Here is a 19,560-nt window from a genome sequence, read left to right as displayed (position 1 = left end):
TATATATGAAATATGACAGTAACATTATTATTTACATATTTGGCTATTATACTCATGCACTTTGCGAATAAGTATGTTGGTTTTGTGCAATCTCTGTGAATAGTCCACATGAGTGCAAACTACTTCGCCGCTTCAATAGCGAACACTTAAAATTTTGAATATAAAAAGGTTTTCACATTACACTCTTGGCGCATATCTTTTTACAACCCGAGACTGTATAGTAGATAAATTATTGATAGTAGACAGATATTATCAACTTAATTAAATATTCAATTTTCAAAACATCCTCTAAGACTGAGCCGCCTTGGAGCCGTGGCATATGGAACAAGCGTAAGTAGCATAGCCCCACTTAAATGAATACTAGATTTATAATATTTTTGTTTGATCAATTGAGGTTGCCAATGGAATTGCCCTCATTACATTTATTCAGATTATGTTAGTTATTGTTCAATTGTTAAATACACTTAATATATATATATATTTTTTTTAACAACAGAAACTAAACCTTTTCTTTTTTTAATTTATACTAACACACACTTACTATGCCTTGTTTTAAGCGCGAGAAGAGCTTGACGCACACCACCCGTCGCACCAAGTCGAATGATCGGGATCCTCTGGCGCCGAAGCCCGTGCATCCGCAGGCCTTGCGGTTCCATGGACTCTTCGGCATGTCCTATGTGCGTCAGCACGTGATGGTGGACGATCGTTGGACGCCAGGCTCGTTGACCGAGGAATATAGTGGCATGGCCGATTTGCTAGGCAAGTGAAACAGGGCGGATTCTATATTTATATATATGGATATTACGTATACGGTATACCTTGTCCTTTAGCGCGTCGTGCCGTATTTAAGCGGCACGAGACGAAAGCAAATCGCCAGCGCTACTTTTTGGAGAGTAAACGCCTCAAGATACAGTGCCGCGATGGTCGGGTCAAGCTGCAGAATATCCGGGTCGGGGACTGCACCCACAAGATTCGCAATTTGCTGGACCGCCACAAGGACATGCAGCGCCTATACCAGAGAATGCCCATAGATCAGGTGGTGGACAACATTAACCAACGCACATTCGTCATGCGCAAGGAGCGCGATCGCCTGGAGTGCCGACTGGGCCAGCTGAAGAAGGAATACAAGCAAATACTAGTATAAAGGACTATCGATTCAGTGACATCACATTCATATTGCTTTTTGCAGCTGAATCGCGCCGTGCTAGAGAATCGCATCAAATACCAGAACGAATATGTGATAGACGAGGAGGTCAAGTCCCGCGATTTCATCAAAAAAATCGAGAACTCGAATGTGCGCCTAAAGGCCGTCAAGGCCATCAATAGCACGTACCTGAAGATGATACAGGTGCTCCGGCACGATGCCATATTCTACGAGCCCATACTGCGATCCCTCAACGGCGACATGGAGGACCAAGCGAATTTCATAAAACACATACTCTACTTGGGAATGCCGGCCATAGCCAAGTTTAGGGAACTCAATCAGGAGTACCGCCAGCTGGAGGATAAGTCGCGGAAGAACCTGCAGGAGAAGCTGCAAATGATGGCCTCCTTTAAGAGCATTCGACCCGCTAGCCCACTAGCGTTGACAACGCATGCCAAGCCCAAGGTGGAAATTCCACCCAGCGCCAATTCTAAGCGCTATGTGAGGGAGACGCGCAGCATGGTGGTGCTGAAGCTGGTACTGAAATCCGTCGAGAAGACCATCGAGGAAATCAAGTTTGTGACCCTATGCTCCCAGGCCAGGGAAATATATCCGCGGTAAGCCATACTCTGTGTTTGTTAACTAATTTTTTTCGTAAGCACTAAGCACGTTTACTAACATTAGCAATAACTTATAAATAAGTTTGGTTTGAGCTCAATCCATATTTACATATTTACGTTGTTAAGTATTGCTTTCTATTTGCCTAAGTCTAGGTGATGTGACAGTAGGGTGCGTCACAGTTTTATGCTAAAGTACAGGTACAAAATATCTGAATATATTTATAATGTTTGCACGGATAAATTAGGACAGCCAAATAAATATATAAAAAAAAAAGATTTTTCCTAAGAAGGCCTATATTTTTAGCATCCATCTTTTGCATTTATAACTAACTTCAATTATGCCGGCAATTAATGAACAATTCACGGGTCTGAACGAGAATGTGATTTGCACTAAGTTCACTATTTTCGATTTATTTAAACCAAACATCAATGAGACCTTGTTCATATTGAAGCAGGGTAGATGCGGCAATTGGTCCAGTGCTCGTAGCACTGAGAGACTGTGTATGTACTCTTCATCGTTTTCTAGAAAATCTGTTCTCTAGAAAAATTGCACTCGCTCATCAGTTGATTTTATTTGTCGAGCAGGCGTCTGATACTTTTCTGTAAATTGTTGTTTGACGATTTTTTCTTTTATTTTGATATTTCCATTTTTGCTATTTGATAGCAAGAGAATTAGCTAACAACTTGAGTTGAATCTTTCGCTTGCAGCATGAAGTGCCAGGTGGACAACAATGATAAGCTGCACCGCATTATCGAGTGCGATATGTTGGCCCACGAGATGCTCGAGACCAAGATGAAGTGCGCCAATGTGTTGAAGGGCGTGCTCATGAACAATTTATCCGAGGAGGAAATTAAGTGAGAGAATGCTGCTTTAAATTGGCTTTCCAATTACTTTCAATCCCTTTTTTTATAGCCGCATGGAGCTCTTGAAGGACTTGCGCAAAACCTACGCCGAAGAACTGGTGAAAGAGCAGGAGACGTTGGAGTATTTGAAGAATCGGGGCGATGCATTTGTCATGTTGCGGTAGGCGGGGAGTGTTTTATATATAAATATAGGACATGTTTTAGAAACTCTTGTTGAAGGATCTTTTTCACAGCTTTATTTATTATTCATTCTTTTCCCACGCAGCGTCAGCGTTTGGAATATGATTGAGATCCTGCGACACGTGGATCGTCAGCCAAAGCTGCTGCGTACTCAGTATCCGAATTCGTACCTGAAATTGCCGCTTTTGAAATTCGAAATGCTCAATGTTCGCTCTGCGGCGCCAGAGATTTACGAGGAAAACAGTTGAGTATCAGATCGGATAGTCTTCGTATTGTCAGATCATAACAAATTTGATTTCCGCACAGTTGATGTTGTGATGCACGTCCTGAAGCGCAAACTGTATAAGCTGATGAAGGGCTATCTGGTGGAAATGAAACCGGCTCTGATAGCTCGCAACAGGGAGGAGTATCACGCCGACTTCTTGGCCAGCCACAACATGTACGAGCAGGTGAGCGAGAATGCGCAGCAGATGGAGGCCATTGACGACGATGATCTGCTCGTCGAGAACAAGACGCTGGCCAATGTGCCGTGCCGCAAGCAGATTAAGATGCAGAGCGCCAAGTTCCTGGAGGAGCTGGCCAAGCGCGACGAATAGACCTCGCACACTTCTCTCGCTATTACGTATTTGTCTAACCAAAATTTTAAGTTTCTAGCCCCATTGGAGATCAGTTGCTCAAAATTTGTAGCAGTGGCGCATACACTTTTAGCTTGCAGTGGAATGCAATGAATTTCGCTCATAATAAATAACAACGAAGAGAAAGAGCAAAATCCAAACACACTGAGGGGGAGGTAAATAACTGAATAAATCGTGAGCTGCATTTGGACAATCGTCAGCCAAACAATGGAGGCGCCGAGGCTATGATGATGTCTGCAGAAGTCGCTAGTTAACTTTATATAATTGATCCAAAATTGCTGCAAACAGTCGCCGTGGCTGGGATCTCGTCGCCTCAAAATGCGACGCCCTCCAGTTGGGCTAACAGAAGTCGCCACAATTGTAGCCAGAATTGCCACACAGCGCAATTGTGTGGACAGGCCAGAGTCTTCCCGTTTTATTTATGACCTGTAGATGGGTAGATAGCCATATCGGTTCTTCGTAGTCGAATCTATTGTGTTCCAGTTCAATGACACTTGCCTGCTATAGATTCAAGCTACATTCATTCATTTGGCTTTTAGCTTTTAATAGTGGCCATAAATCATTTCCTCTGGATTCGATTCGATAATGCAATTTCCTCTGCATAGAAACGAAACCCCCAAAATCTATTGTGAGTACCGAAATAAGACAAAAAATTAGTAACAAAATTTAAATTTAACAACTTTATTAAGACAAAATAAGATAGCTGCGCCATCTAAATAATCATCATCAACGACTAGAGACTTAATCGCAGCGCAAATCTAAGTAAGAGTCGGGAGTGATCGACTAGAAAACACCCTGTTTTCTATTATTATTTTTTAATTTTATCATAGACTATTTATAGGTTTATTCAGATTTTATTTATTCTTATTTTGATCGACTACAAACACCCTGTTTTTTTTCTATTGAATTATTATTATTGATTGATCATTATAGGCTTATTAAGACAATATTTATGCATACTTTGAAAACGGAAGAAATGTTAATTTTCATAAACTAAAGTAAAATTATCCTAGACTGAATTAGAAAGATTTGAATATTAATATTGTCCTTCTATCGCTAAATATCGAAGGTTGTTATATATATAGATAGCAAATGGCTAACTTTGGTCCTAAGCTGTATACTTCCTGCTAAGAGCTATGTCCAACAAACACTCTTTCAAAACCAGCATACCCTAATTCCACTTGGAACTCAGATTCGGGGCACAAAAACGGAGCTCGACTTTTGGGCTGTGCACGCTTCGGCTTCAATCTCGTGTGGCGCACTTGTCGCTGTATCTTTTTCCCGTTATTTGTATCTGCGTACACGACATCACGCGAGCTGCACACATAAGGCTCACAAATGAGGTTATGCAAGTCCGCTTCGACAATCGGCGTGCCAACTTTTACAGCCAGGCCAATGTTTATTCATATACATAGCATGCCTGATCTCTTGTATTCAGCCCGAAACTGTATACATTTCGTACGGCTCTTATCACCTGTTGCGGTTTTCGATGCGGATTGGCTGGCAGAGTGGTGGGTGGGGGGCGTGCTTCCGACCAAAGAAAAGGGGTACAACAAGTGCCAAAAATTAGCTGACGCTTTTTTGCGGCTGCCCTTAAGAGTTAATGTTGTGGCCATTGAATGAAAAAGAAGACCTAAACACAAATGGTTTGCTACAGTTCATTTCTTTTGTAAGTGCTCAAATTAGGTTGTTGTGTAAATAATACGAATAAAAACAGTTGCCGTCATATAAATAGGTCCACTTGAGTGGTTTTTATATGTTTCATATTTATGCATTCGTTTTATTTTAATTTTTATGAAATATGTGTGAAAATATATAAAAATTATATTTCAAATAATTTAAATTTGCGAAATAAATCAATTTTGTTATTTTAAATACATTTTTACGTATAATGATAACATATTTGTCATTACTATAGATGAATATATGTTTCAGTAAAAACTAACTAAAACTAAACTGTTTGTATTTTTTTTAAATCTAAAAAAAAAAAAATTTTAATGTTTTATTTTTTATTTTACTATCATATTATTCAAAATGTTTCTATTTCAGTGGCAATGGCTGTATATATAGAGATAAAATTAATAGAAATGAGGGCAGCTGTCAGCTGTGCGTTGCGATTGACCTGTATGCCACACACGCGAATACTCACACACACACATACACACACACACACGCACACTATATACATTAGTAAAAAACTAATTTGTTAAGGCTCGCCCCTAATACGGTTAAGTACACATGCATAATTCAATTAAAAATATATTTATCATTAACATGACCTCAAGCGGTGCATAATAATCCATATACATATATGTGTGCGGAAATATTGAGTAATGGAAACAGATCAATTTGGAACCGCTTCTGAGGCAGGTCTGCTCCCAGTCGAATATGACCCCAGCCGAGCAAAACGAATTGAATATTTGAGTAATGTAAATATACATTTCGATTGTCTGGCAGACCTATTTAACCCGATGCCTTGCACTCTTGGCCCAAAGAGCAGCTGCAGTTGGCAGCTCCTATAGTTAGCTTCTTTTTTGTTTTTGTTTTTTCCTGGTTTTGCTTCTTTTTGGCTTTTACCATTCGAACGGTTACAACATTTTCCAGAAGCCACAGCCCCACAAAGACCGCAAACGGCTTCGGGTATTGATAATTATGAACCTTCTTGAATGTTGGCGGCAGTTTGTGTTTGAAATAATTCGTGAAGGAGTCGCAGTTTCGTGGCTAAAACAATTGGTAGTCAGTCAACTTAACGCGAACTGCGAAACTGGCCAATTTTATGCTTTTTTCAGTCAGCCGAATCGTGGCCAGCGCTTTTTTCTCTTCTCTCCTTTTCGTACAATTTGTAAAACGAAGACGGACAATGGACATCGTACACTGAGATTGGGTATAGAAAAGTGTGGATACTCTGAAACGAATCAATTAGGATGTATAAATGTAGATTAAACGTAAATGTATAGATTCTTCAAAAATGCAATAGATGTAAGTGTAGACTGGAGAGATTTTGATGAAAGGGTAGATGTGAAATGAGACTATAAACTGTGGACGAGTACGAGGATTTTACAAAGGAAGAACACGGTCTGGTGTTCACACATACATTTTAATATAATTGTCAATTTGATAATTGTAAATTTTCATGTCGATAGTAAAACCCAAAATCCCACAGTAAAATTCTTGAAAAAAAAAAAAAAAAAAAAAAAAAAAAAAGAAAATAATAAAATAAAAATAAAAAATAATAATCATAAATAATAAATAAAATAATTGAAAATTGTAAAGTAAAAAAAAAAATAGTAATAATATAAATGATTCACTTTCGTGAATGAGTATAAAAATTATAATAATAAGAAATAATAAAAATAAATAAAACGGAGTACTCCTTGGCATATTGGAATTTTGAAAATAATTAAGAGAGTATATTATTTATATATTAATATATTAATTAAATATAGCTTCTGCTACAATTTTAAACTTTTGTATTTGGCTTTAACATGCTAAATTTAACATATATGTATATTTTTGCAAAATTGTCATGGTCTCTGTTCGCTTAGGGTATTGAGGTGGATTTACTGCGCGCATGCAGCTCCTAGGAAATTATCTTGTCAATGGCTGCGCTTCAATTGCGGTCCAGTCTTTTGCATGGGCTGGGCTGTGCCCATGTGGAGCCCATGTGCACACGGCGGTAGCGGGAGGGGTAAGTGAATGTAAGTGAAGGCAGCTACCAGCTTGAGCTTCCCTTTTGGCGAACAGGCTTCTTTTTGAGGTGTGTTCCTGCTGTTTGCATGCGATACTCGCTGAGCAGCCCATCGCAGCGCATCGCATCGTATTCGTGCAATATTTCTTCTTCATTTGTTGGCATAATTTACATATGGTTATGTAAGCCGAATCCGACTGCGGCATGTTTTATTTAATTGCCAAAATCCAGCAAATGGCCAAATGGAGAAAGATCCGTCAATTGGGCACAGCAAAAAGCTAGCCTTATATCGTTTTCAGCACTCCACGGAGCGATTACTTTGGGATGGGTGCGTAGCTGTTGCCCAATTTGTTGGCCATTTCTCGGTCACAGCATGAGAGCAGCGCAATAATTGGTAAACAAATTCTCAATTAACATAAGCCCAATGACGCGTTCAGTCGAGCACTTTCCAATTGAGTCAATGCTTTCGACCGTTTAGAGAAAGAGACATGGCACATTGTTATATTGTTATATTTTGTATATTAGCAATAAAAGTTCTATTGATTTTGCTCTCGCACCCATTTCCACCGTGAAACCGGCTTTGGGCTCAAAACAAAACTTGACAAACGTTTTTTATGTATTTATTTTTTTTGCTATAAATAAATCTGTGTCATCCACAAAAGCGGGCCAACAAAAGCCAAATTAAATACATATTCAAGCCATTCATGATTATGCAATTTATAAAATTAAGTGAGAATGTCAGACACGCAAACTGCGTTTTTGTTGTTGTTGTTTTTGATTCTTTCATTTATTTTATACTTGTTTCACTTCGATTTGGCTAATAAACTCGCTTTAGTCCTATGTAAAAAATTAAACTTTCCCAGCATAAACAAATGATTCAGGCAACGAACTTGGCCGCCAGCATTGGAAAATGTCATGCATAAATATAGTAATAACGTTGTGAGCCCTGCCTAATTAAATGCGCCTCATAAATATTTAAAATCCCTGATTGATCGAGAAGTATTGCAGCTATCGCAGCTCCATCGCAGCCATCGCAGTTCCGTTTCGTGTTGGGATGCTATTAAAGCGCAGTCGAATTTGATTCTAAGCGGTCGCTGGATATTGCAAAATCACTCTCACAATCTTATATTCAGAAATATATATAGATATATATGTAAGTAGGAATTGGCGGCTGTGTGAGCGCCATAACCACTTATTATTTTAATTAAATTTTATGATAAAGACAAAGCCCAACAGCCGCCCAGTTGTCAATGGCAAAAGCCAAAACAAATGTGCTTGTTATACCCCGCATAGCTGAGAGTTGTTGCAATGGGTAGATGGATGGATAGAGTGAGGGAGACTACGTAACTCTGATGTCCAAGTAACACAATCTTTTCCGGTAAATATAAAAATTGAAACAATGAACTTGGCCACGAAAATAATAATAAATTTTTAAACGCCAGTTAGGTCTTTTACAATATTAAACTAAAATAAATCCTTCATTGTACTTATCATTTGTATTTATTTATATGGGACACTTTATTTTTAATACAATTTTAGTATACTAAATAGTTGTTTTTTACTTTTTTAGTTAAATTATTATAATTAAAAAAAAAAATTTATTTATATTATTTTTTTTTTATTAAAAAAGAGTGAAATAAATCGACACTGAAATTAAAAAAATTATTTTTTTTTATAAATTTTTGGTATACAAAAGTGTTTTTATATATTTTATTTATACTAAAATACTCTCTGCTTAATAAAATCTATAAATAATTAAAGTCTCCCTTACAGGGTAGTTTTAGTCGGTGGCAGCTCGGCTTTTTGCTGCAATTATGCAATTGTTTAGCTTGGCCCGCGCTGGTTAGCTTCTCGCGTTCTCGACGTCAGCTGCTGCTGCTGCCGCTGGATCTATGCAAATTCTATGTCTTTATGCCGCAGCGAAATAATTATACATACAGCTGTAGTTATCAGCAAATTGAAACAACAGCCGCAACGAGTAGACCTTAGGACCCCCGAAAATCTATTGTCGATTGCAGCAACGCCCACGATTTTGGCCAAGTCAAATGCAAGGCAAAACAATAACAACAACAACAACAACGACAACAGCAGCAGCAACAATGTTGTCTCTTGCCCTTCAATAGCAGCGGCAGCTGCTTGGCATTGTTATTGCTGCTGTTGTTATTGTTGTTGTTCTTGTTGCTGCTGCTGCTGCTGCTGTTGTGCAGCATGATAATGCAAACATTATGCACTTCATTTCATTTGGATTGAAGATTGAAGTAGCTGTGTTTTTTTCTTTTTTCAATACCTCAATTAACTCATTATGCGCATGCGCAACTTCTGTTTAGCCGAAAATCTTGCAGCTTTGTTTGCCCAAGATGTCTATCACACCAGAAGCTTACACGACCATTTTTTTAGCATCTGAGATTTCACATCTCGTGAGCAGGGATAGTCGCTTGTTTCTAGTTAAGAAATCGTGAGTTGCTGGCAAAAAGAGTTCCGTTTTAACGTTGCGCTTGAGTTAATTGGTAATCTGTTATATTAAAACCCAGAAAACTCGTGAAAGCGAACAATATTTACAATATATAGATATTTAAATTATCATAATTTTAATGTAGTGCTAAAGCTGCAGAGCTACGTCATATATATATCAAAGGAAAGTAAACTTCTTCGGATGCGCTTGAATCAGAAAAAAAAATTGAGAATCAAATGTTGGGAGTCCTCGACTGGAAGATAGCCATTATTTATTAAGTAAATTCCTGTATACATGACATTTTTGTCACGTAAAAATTACTTTACCATAATGCTTGCATTTGCAAAAGGCCAAGTATAAATAATTAGTATTCATTGCAGGCACTTGTATTAAAATTTCGACTGCACTGAGTTTTTAAAAATTCCTTTATTTGTAGTACATAATTCGCATGCTTTTGCATAGCTCCTGCCTTAAGATTATTTATATTCCACATCATTTTACGTGATGTTCTGCTATAAGATTTTAACAGATATTTCATTTATGTTTTTCGTTCAGTCTAATAAACTTATAAAATCTTTTAAGATTTTTTTTTTTTCAAATTATTATCTAGGTTCGAAAAAGATTAAGCAAATTTCACTTTTAACATGGAATTAAATATTAGGATCTTTTCAGTCGTAGTTGAAATTTGATTTAAGCGTGATCAACATACAAATAAATTAGTTTGTAGATGAACTTAAAATTTATTATATTATTTTAAATAATTGCGTGTGCGATTGTCATATAAGAAAATTTCAGCTGTGCCTAGGCCAGAGGCACCATTCATTCGATATCCACTTCGCCAAGATAGTTTGCATCCCAGGCAGCCATGAAATCTCATAGACTGCACGCTGTGTGTAAGATATGGTATACTATTAGTAGCCATCTGAGAGTTGCATTGAGCTCGTCTCATAGTTAGGAGTTTGCAATGTAGCTAGAAAATGATGTGAGAGGATTCATGTCAAAATTGACCCGGGACAACGCTAGTCTCGATCTTCACGAGAGACATTTGCCCGGTGGCATATATATTAGATATATTCAAACAAATCAGGAACGACCCGATAGTTCAGTTATTGTAAAGGACGCCAGATATTGAATAAATTAAATTCACTGAATTTGAATGACAACGGTATCATGTTGGGCTCTACGCAATTATATCTGCAAACATAACATATAAGAACTTTAGTTATTTTCATGAATGAAGGCAAGTATTTCTGTTACTTTACTTTGAGCTTTTCCGAAAAAATTTACTTGTTTTCGCTAGTATGTTCAAAGAGGCTTTCCAGACAAATCCATTACGTTTGTAGAGGATTCTCCAATTCCAACGGCTCGTCGATTTGATGAGACACTTGCTTGCCGTACCTTGTGCTGTCAGGCCTTGCCATTGGCAGCTGCTTTCCCGGTATGCTCTCCGTCGTCTGCTCGCGACTGTGCGGGAGCTGCCTGAGGTGCATTTTTTTTGTATCGCAGTTGGCGAAGAGGCGACACCACGCTGAGGGCCAATGGCAGCGGCACGGGGGAATGTGTTCCAGATTGTCGTTAGTCTTTGGCAGCATTCTCAGGCCGGCGTGGCGCATTTGCCTCAGCCTGGCCACATCCTCCATCGCAATAATCAGTGTGAAGATCATCAGCGCACATAATGTGCCCATTACAAGGAAAAAGAGAGCATTCTGCAGCACTGCCTCTATGCAGTTGGCAAGCTTCGACAGCAGCCGACTGCCCCTTGAAGGCTTCGTCTCGTCTTCCCCGCGCTCCATATTGCGAAAACTAAGAACTGCTTAAAATTTTGTTTACATTTATGTATGTAAATACATATGCTAAAAAAAAAATTTTTGTTTTTCTAAAAATCTAAAACCAAATACTAAAACTAACAAACCATACAAAGAAATGGAATGACTTGAAACTCTGAGAGCCTCTGTTGCTTGATAGACAAGTTTGAGTGTCGAGTCGAAACTGCTCGACTAGGAGTTCTTCTGAGCCCTGATATTCCAATTATTCTCTGAATCTAAAAAAACTCATACACATATACGTGTATACACACGTATACACATGCACGCGCAATTAGAAGCGAGTGCTGCTTTTAGGCAAATAAATCAACAATCTATAAATTTCGAAATCCTCTGTTCTACAGGATTCAAAATTACGCTTGAAATAACAAATGATCGATCATCGTTAATTGGAAATGGGTGGAATTATCGATCAAATATAGTCTTGTACTGCATATGGTTAATACGAGCATACATAAAAAGTCCAGGTCGTTAGCTCCTGCAGTTTAGGCGGAGAGACAGCCACACTTAGTTCGTCTCCCTGACCAAGAATATATATACTCTATGGGGTCTTCCACGATTACTTCTGACTGTAACATACTTTCTCCCAAAACCAATACAGCCAGTTTTCCCATTTCATTCAAAGGCCTTAAGTAATATAAAGGGACAGCTGTCATTCGACGTTAACCATTGTCACTTTATTCTACAGATTGACAAGCATTGGCAACGCCAGTATTTAACCATATGGAACCCATTTAAAAAAGTGATTCACGTAAAGATTTATGTAATTATTTATGTATTATTATTTACAGGATGGGATATTATATCGTATTTGTGTGTGTAGTTAACAATGTGGATAGTGTTTATATATATTTTTTATAAGGGGTAGATTATAGTTATTTGCGGAAGACATCTTTGGAGATGAATCGGGATGCAGCTGTAAAATAGTGGGATGAATATAAATTAATTTTCACATGGCATATTCGAGACTCACCTTATTACTGCCACCGAAACAAATTGAAATCTGGGCGTCAAAACACATGTATTTATAATAGCCATTTGAGAGTTGCATGCTGCTTATCTCATAGTTAGGATTTACGTATAGTTATGTATCTTAAGATTTAGGTATTATTTCTGCGTATGCAAGTGATTGCATATTGTTAATATTGACCCGGGACTATGTCTCAATCTTGACGAGAGACATTTGCCCGGTGGCATATATATATAATTGAACTTCAAACTTTATCAGGAGATACCCGACAGTTCGGAACTTTAAGTGACGCCACAGTTGAGGAGGAAGTTGATGTGCTTAATGACAAGTAAGGTGCAGTTGATTAAACCGATGTTTCTATTTACAGAATGGTATGTGTATGCCTCTATTTTTACGGCTTATTTGTAAGCTGAGAGTAATTTGAGAGTAATTAGCATATTTATACTCACATGGCGATTTGTAATTATATTTACCAACTAGCTGATAACCGAAGACCTATTCACCGGCTGAGGATGGTTCGTCCCGGAGCAGTTGGCTCGCGGTGGAACAGGCGGCACCATTCCCTGGGCCAGAGGCAATCGTAGGAGCGCGGTCGGCGCTTGAGTTCCTGCGCCGTCAAACTGTTGAATGCTGAGAAAAACAGCACAAAAATCAGCGCCGACACCGAGAAACAGATGAGAAATATCAGCAGCTCCCGTAGAAAAACCTTGCAAAACCCGACGAAAGTATCGGGCTCCTCGTCGCCATCGGAACTTCGCTTCAGATTATTCAGCACTGCCATTACAAATAAAAAAAAAAAAAAAAACAAAAAAAAAGTACAAAACTAGTTATTAGCAAAAATTTGATATAAAATAATTCCGAAGCCGAAATAATGAAAACAACTTTGCGTTGAATATTCCAAAGAAAAAAAAAAAGAAACTAAAACTTTTCCACGTCGTGCATTTAGAATAATATATTTTCAAATGGAATGGGAAAAAATAGTAAAATTTTGTTGGTTACTCATAAAATTTATTTTCTACTGAAATTTGGAAGCCGAAATGTGATGTTAGCTGCTCAATGCGAGCATCTAAAATGACTGAAATATGTTTGCCTCTAGCTTAGGTACCAAATCGTTTGCCGATGAAATCCAGGGCCTACTGTCGTTCATACATTTTCCCAACTTTCCCTAGCAGCTAGGTGTTGACCGAATCTCCAGCTCAATTTGGTGTAATTGAAGGCCTTTAACGGCATTTTAGCGATCCATTAGACTGGCGTTTGATGTGATTGAATTATTGGACACTTAAATGGGCGTCTCGAGCCCAACTTGCAGATGTCCAAAGCGATGCCCCCTCTGGCGTGGAAAAGCGTGAAAAACCTTTTTCTTGTTGCCCATTTAGCAGCACTCTCAACACTTCTGCTCCTGACCGTCCCCACCAATGCCCCTCCCCAATTCGAAGACTTCACATATCGTATTATTGCTGCTAATGAAGATGTTGCCCCATGGGACTCTGGCGTTTTATTAGTCCGGAAGTGTTATACTACATGTTGGAATCTGCACATCTCCGACAGTTCAGTGCGATGGGCACGGATAGATGAAGCATGTTAGGGGTAATTGGAGTTTAATTTGATTAAAGCATTGCTGCTTACGTAATGCCCGTTATTTAACAGTTATTTTGAAGGTATCTTTGAGGCCATCGAGATGCAGGCGATAATGAAGCCTTGCAGTAGTCGTAGAGGGGCCATACTTTGGATATGAAATGGTATGTATCTGTATCTGTATCTGTATCTGTATCTGTATCTGTATCTGTATCTGTATCTGTATCTGTATCTGTATCTGTATCTGTATCTGTATCTGTATCTGTATCTGTATCTGTATCGTATCTGTATCTGTATCTGTATCTGTATCTGTATCTGTATCTGTATCTGTATCTGTATCTGTATCTGTATCTGTATCTGTTCTGTATCTGTATCTGTATCTGTATCTGTATCTGTATCTTGTTCTGTAGCTGTATCTGTATCTGTATCTGTATCTGTATCTGTATCTGTATCTGTATCTGTATCTGTATCTGTATCTGTAATCTGTATCTGTATCTGTATCTGTATCTGTATCTGTATCTGTATCTGTATCTGTATCTGTATCTGTATCTGTATCTGTATCTGTATCTGTATCTGTATCTGTATCTGTATCTGTCTGTATCTGTATCTGTATCTGTATCTGTATCTGTATCTGTATCTGTATCTGTATCTGTATCTGTATCGTTGTATCTGTATCTGTATCTGTATCTGTATCTGTATCTGTAATCTTCTGTATCTGTATCTGTATCTGTATCTGTATCTGTATCTGTATCTGTATCTGTATCTGTATCTGTATCTGTATCTGTATCTGTATCTGTATCTGTATCTGTATCTGTATCTGTATCTGTATCTGTATCTGTATCTGTATCTGTATCTGTATCTGTATCTGTATCTGTATCTGTATCTGTATCTGTATCTGTATCTGTATCTGTATCTGTATCTGTATCTGTATCTGTATCTGTATCTGTATCTGTATCTGTATCTGTATCTCGATATCTGTACCTCTAAATCTTTCTTCTAAACTGTGTCTACTACGAGTGCTGTCCCAATATCTTACAATCCCTTCCGCCTTTATGTTTTCCGTGTTTATTGTGCGTATTCATTTCTGATATATGTATTTGTAGCAATAATTAATTATGGATGCATTAATTTAATAACCGGAAAATGTTTGTACTACAGCGGAAGGAGTAACAAAAGTAAGAACTGTTAAGCAGACGAGTCTTTTCCAAATCTCCGATTATTTTGATTTCATTAAAGTAATTTTTGAAACCTCTTTCAATGGCTGCTGGCATTCAATTACGCTGGCTGTTATATCACCCAGTGCACTGGCCGCGAGTGCAATTTAAGTGCAAGCCAAGTGCTGATAAGCAGCAGCCGCCCGGGCCTCAACAATAGCAGACAGGGAATCGTTGCACAATCAGTCCACAAAGCGACTCCACGGAGACCCAAAGCCCGACTAACCCAAAAAAAAAAAAACAAACCAAAAAAATAAAAATTGTCGTAATACAGTTTACCCAGCTTTGAGCTTCTAAAAAGCGATGTCTGTCTGTATGTGTGTGTGTGTGTGTGTGTGTGTGGGAAACGACAAATAAATTACAACAATGCTTAAGGTCAAGTGATTTGTGCAGAAAATAAGGCATATAGTAAAACATATTGTTTTGGGCTAGCCATGGCTGCTCTTTTTTTTTGTCGTTTGTGTTTTTGTTTCTGTTTTTTTTTTTTTTTTTTTTTTTAATTTTATTTGATAACTAAAGAAATGAATAGGCCCGGCCCGGCAAAGGAAACGTGGCTGACGCTCAAATCGCTTGGGGGTCAAATGCCGTTAAGGTAACGAGCGAGCGACTTGCCGTTGGATCATCACATTTCAACACCATCCCAACACGTGGTTAAGTCTTTTGCCTTAAGAGCAGCCGTCGCGACGTCTTAAGCAAAAAGAAGAAGAAAAAAATTGATTGCCACTTTGGAAGGCCGTTTGGCTGCTGTATGAATCAAGAATGTCTGGCAACTGCAGACAGCCCCAGCTCGAGCCCAGGCCAATTGCCTCTGACATTAGCCCCATGGCTCTTCTGGGAGTGCCGACTGCCAGTAAAATGGGGCGTCAGTTGGTACTCTAGCTGCTCCATTAATTATATTCGCATTAGTTGCCAAATCATTGACTTGCAGAAGGCTCGTTGCAAATGGTGAGAACAAATGGATAGATGGATGATTTTGAAAACTCTTTTGTTCGGGTTTGTTCTTATTTAATTGAGGCTAATAGAGCAGACCATTTGCCCCTGCTGCAGCTCCATTTTCAAAAGAATCTTGGCCTTTTTTCATTTTATGTGAACGCATTAAGTAATCAGCCTGTGTTTCTTTAAGGTATTTTCCTTTGCATAATTGGAAAAAAAAAAGTTTTAACAACTTGAAATTTGTGTTAGTTTTGTAATTTTGCTCGCGTGCACAACGTCAATGTTTGTTTTTTATATTTTTTGTACCGTTCCTTAAAAAAGTAAAGAAACAAACAACAACAAAACATTATCACAAGCAACGTGATTTCCGGAAGTTAAAGCGCAACAAAGGCGCCTGCGCAAATGTCGTCGCTGTCGAATTGATTGTTGTTGTTGTAGTTGTTGTTGCTGCTGCTGCTGCAACGAAGAAGCTAAAGAAGAAAGTCGTGCGGCAACAGCTGCCGCAGTTGCAACTGTAGCCTCAGGTTCCATGTCGCACGTCCCACGTCCCACGTCCCACAGTCATCCTGTTTTTCGTGCGAATAATGTCATTTGTGTTTGTTTTATAACCAAAATTACAACAACTTGGCCCAGTCAAGCGACAAGGGAGCCCAAAATAAACATGCAGCCAGCATAATTGTCGAGTTGCTCAAGTCAGCTGCAGGCGAGGGGTAGAGTCAGCATTTGGTAGCTGCTAAAGTTCACTTACACTTGGGGCTGAGTTCAGAATTTTTGCATATCTGGATAATTGATGATGGATAATTGATGGCTTGGCCACTTAAAGTGTGGGGGCCAGCTCGTGTTTGGGCCATATACGGGTGCCACGTGGCGCAGCTGACAGGCCAGCAACAATCAGAGATTGGCCACGGACGACGGCTAGACCCCACGAAATTGGCTGACAACCAGGTAACAATTTCGAAGGCTTAGCTTGGCTTTAAGCAAACACCTGTCTACAATTTAATGTGGGTCTGTGCAGTTCCTCTTTGCAATTGCTTTCGTTGCAAATTGCTTAGCTCTGTGGGTGGCAGGTGTGTCAGCTGCCAAAGGGGACCGAAGAAAGAATATAATCCTCACAAGTTAGTTTCAAGAATGCGACAAATAGATGTGAAGAAATCAAATAGATAATAATAAAGTATAAGAGAATCGCAGCTATATATAAATGAATTTCTCTTTTCGAATAGTTGGCAACTCACTTTTACAGGGAAAGTTGTTACAGCAAGCTCTATCTATTAATATGAATGATTTGTGTTTCTATGTTATGCCCAGACATTTCCCCTGAGTCATCAATCATTTGCTAAACTCAACAGAACCAATACGATGATTACATAAGCCCAAGTCAAGGTCAAAAACTTACTTGCGTAAGGAAAAGAAATGAGAATGATCTCATCGGGATTGATCGACTGGAAGCTACCCTAAGCAATGCAAGCAACTTTCTTGAAGAGTTGCATAACTTTACTTCATATATATATATAGAGCTTTCTATAATAAAATATGAATACATTTCATAAGAGTAGATTAGCTATAAATATGTAAATATGTATATATGGATTGATCTCGTTGGAGTTCAAACCATCCGGTTATTTATAGTCATAGTTTAAAGATTTGCTTATTGTTTTGTACAAGATAGATTGCAAATAAAATATATATATATATATATATATATAAAATTTCATAAGAGTACGAATATCATTTATAACCATTATACCTGTCGTTTCTTTCTTAAGGTATGAAAAGTATTTTGTTTGTTTGTGATTCCTTCCAACTATTACTGCCAATAGATTAATTTCGTATTAGCCTTTTGTTGGTTTCATGGAATTTCTATAGAAACACAGCTGTCATTGGCCGGCGTAAATTAGAATTAAAGAAAATAGAAAATAGAAATCCATTAAATTGAAAGTTATCGTCAGCTAATTAGTTGTTCGGCCCAGCCCGGCCCGAATGGTTCTTTTGGCCTCTGGACAGTTCTTTTCTCGACTATTCTTTGATCATGGCTAATTTTATGCTTCTCGCCGGACTTTTAGTATTTGGCAAGTCGCAGTTCTTTCGAAATTGGAGCCTCCGAGTCTGGCATTTAATTAATGTTCTAACATCAATTCATGTTTTCGCTGTCTCAGTTGAGACTCTATAAGAAATTATTTTCGGCTACCTGTCGTGACTTAATGACCTTTTCGAAGCTGATGCCTGGCATCAACTTAAGTTGTATTAATTATTATTGGCAGCCGTTTTACAAGGCAGTCGACACGAAAATAATAAAAAAGCAAGTAACATTTTAGCAGGTGGTCGGTAGTGCTCGACTGCCACATACACTGCTCATCGAATGTTGGATGAAAGTCGAAAATTAAATGGTTAATTAATAAGGTATTTAAATATTTATATTCGGTATATACTAAAATATACTAAAACCAGGAAGTCAAGTACAGCTCTATATACCTTTCACATTTGAGAGTCAGGGTATTTCAGAGAGCTTCAATGAGTGTGTGAATGTGTTAATTGCAGCTTAATTTTCTATGCACTTCAATCGCCGGCATCTAATTAATTATAAGTCTAGTTCTTTAAATGGCCAAAAACCTGTACCGTCTATCCCGATTGCCCGTCTGCAGTTCACCGAAGGCCATTCGGCATACCGGACAAATTGCCTGCGCTGTCTGTGCGCATCCGCGAGACAGATTCAACAATTGCCAATTAACGCAGAGTCTTTGAGGCACTGCCTTGATGAAGTCTTCACAGCTTCCAGCTCTTAGCTCTCCGCTCTCCGCTCTCAACTCTCAGCTCAGGTCTTTATGCACTTCACAGCTGCTGCTCATCGCTTGACCTTTCAATTAATCATGGTTAATTTATTTGTGCATACATAAAACAATTTTTCCAGTTCCAAGACGAAGCGAGGTGTTTCTTCTGATGTTGAACGGTAGCTGCTTGTCAGCTCGTCTAGTTTTTCATATTCCGCACAAGTTTTGATACGAGCGACTGTCTATTAATTTTCACACCAACGGCAGGTTTCGAACTGAGCCCCAAACAGATGCTTTGCATATCTGAATAATTTAGTGTTTATTTTTATTTTGTTTGTATTTGAATAAATGTAAATGAAACTAGCTTATGCGTGTTTTCTTTTAGGGTCTTAAAGAGTTCATTCAACCCTTTCTTTGGCACACAAAAAAATTCAAATTGAATTATTTGCATTAAAATTTAAGCAAATTCTAGCTATGATTTATTATCAAAATAGAAGGTTATCTGAGTTTTTGTTACTCTATTGCATAAGATTACTATTCATTCTATATATATATATCTATAACTGTTAGACTTGAGTGTATAACTGTATAGCTTTTGATTAGGTCATCTGATCTGAAAGTAGACTAACGTTTCATCTTTTGGAAAGAGAATTGGCTTACTTTAATAATTATTTAACAATTATTATTACTTGGCCAG

General features: G+C 38.2%; 2 protein-coding genes across 4 annotated transcripts; one reads left to right on the top strand and one right to left on the bottom strand.

Annotated features, from left to right (window-relative positions):
- Nucleotides 1–422: 422 nt before the first annotated feature.
- LOC108621717 (uncharacterized) lies at nucleotides 423–4,209 on the top strand. 2 transcript variants are annotated; one of them, XR_016271578.1, is made up of 8 exons: nucleotides 423–759; nucleotides 831–1,138; nucleotides 1,190–1,761; nucleotides 2,473–2,619; nucleotides 2,678–2,788; nucleotides 2,894–3,051; nucleotides 3,115–4,071; nucleotides 4,133–4,209. XR_016271578.1 is itself a non-coding variant. In XM_018019201.2 (7 exons), the coding sequence occupies exons 1-7, from the start codon at nucleotides 543–545 to the stop codon at nucleotides 3,402–3,404; spliced, it is 1,803 nt and encodes a 600-aa protein (XP_017874690.1). In that variant the 5' UTR covers nucleotides 423–542; the 3' UTR covers nucleotides 3,405–4,209. The 2 variants fall into 2 exon arrangements, 1 of the variants encoding a protein (XP_017874690.1); XM_018019201.2 differs by having other exon boundaries at nucleotides 3,115–4,209.
- A 6,090-nt stretch (nucleotides 4,210–10,299) lies between these two features.
- Nucleotides 10,300–11,669, bottom strand: LOC149270700 (uncharacterized). 2 transcript variants are annotated; one of them, XM_089474177.1, is made up of 3 exons: nucleotides 11,496–11,669; nucleotides 10,846–11,436; nucleotides 10,300–10,777 (listed from the first exon to the last, which is right to left on the bottom strand). In XM_089474177.1, exon 2 carries the CDS (start codon nucleotides 11,374–11,376, stop codon nucleotides 10,915–10,917), a length of 462 nt encoding a protein of 153 aa, XP_089330303.1. In that variant the 5' UTR covers nucleotides 11,377–11,436; nucleotides 11,496–11,669; the 3' UTR covers nucleotides 10,300–10,777; nucleotides 10,846–10,914. The 2 variants fall into 2 exon arrangements, with proteins under 2 accessions (XP_089330303.1, XP_089330308.1); XM_089474182.1 differs by having other exon boundaries at nucleotides 11,501–11,669.
- Between the last annotated feature and the right edge of the window lie 7,891 nt (nucleotides 11,670–19,560).

Source organism: Drosophila arizonae, chromosome 2 (assembly GCF_054131065.1).
Source record: "Drosophila arizonae isolate 15081-1271.41 chromosome 2, UAZ_ARI_1.0, whole genome shotgun sequence".
Taxonomy (NCBI): Eukaryota; Metazoa; Arthropoda; class Insecta; order Diptera; family Drosophilidae; genus Drosophila; species Drosophila arizonae.
Note: the sequence above shows the minus strand (reverse complement) of the source record. Positions and strands in the feature narration are given on the sequence as shown.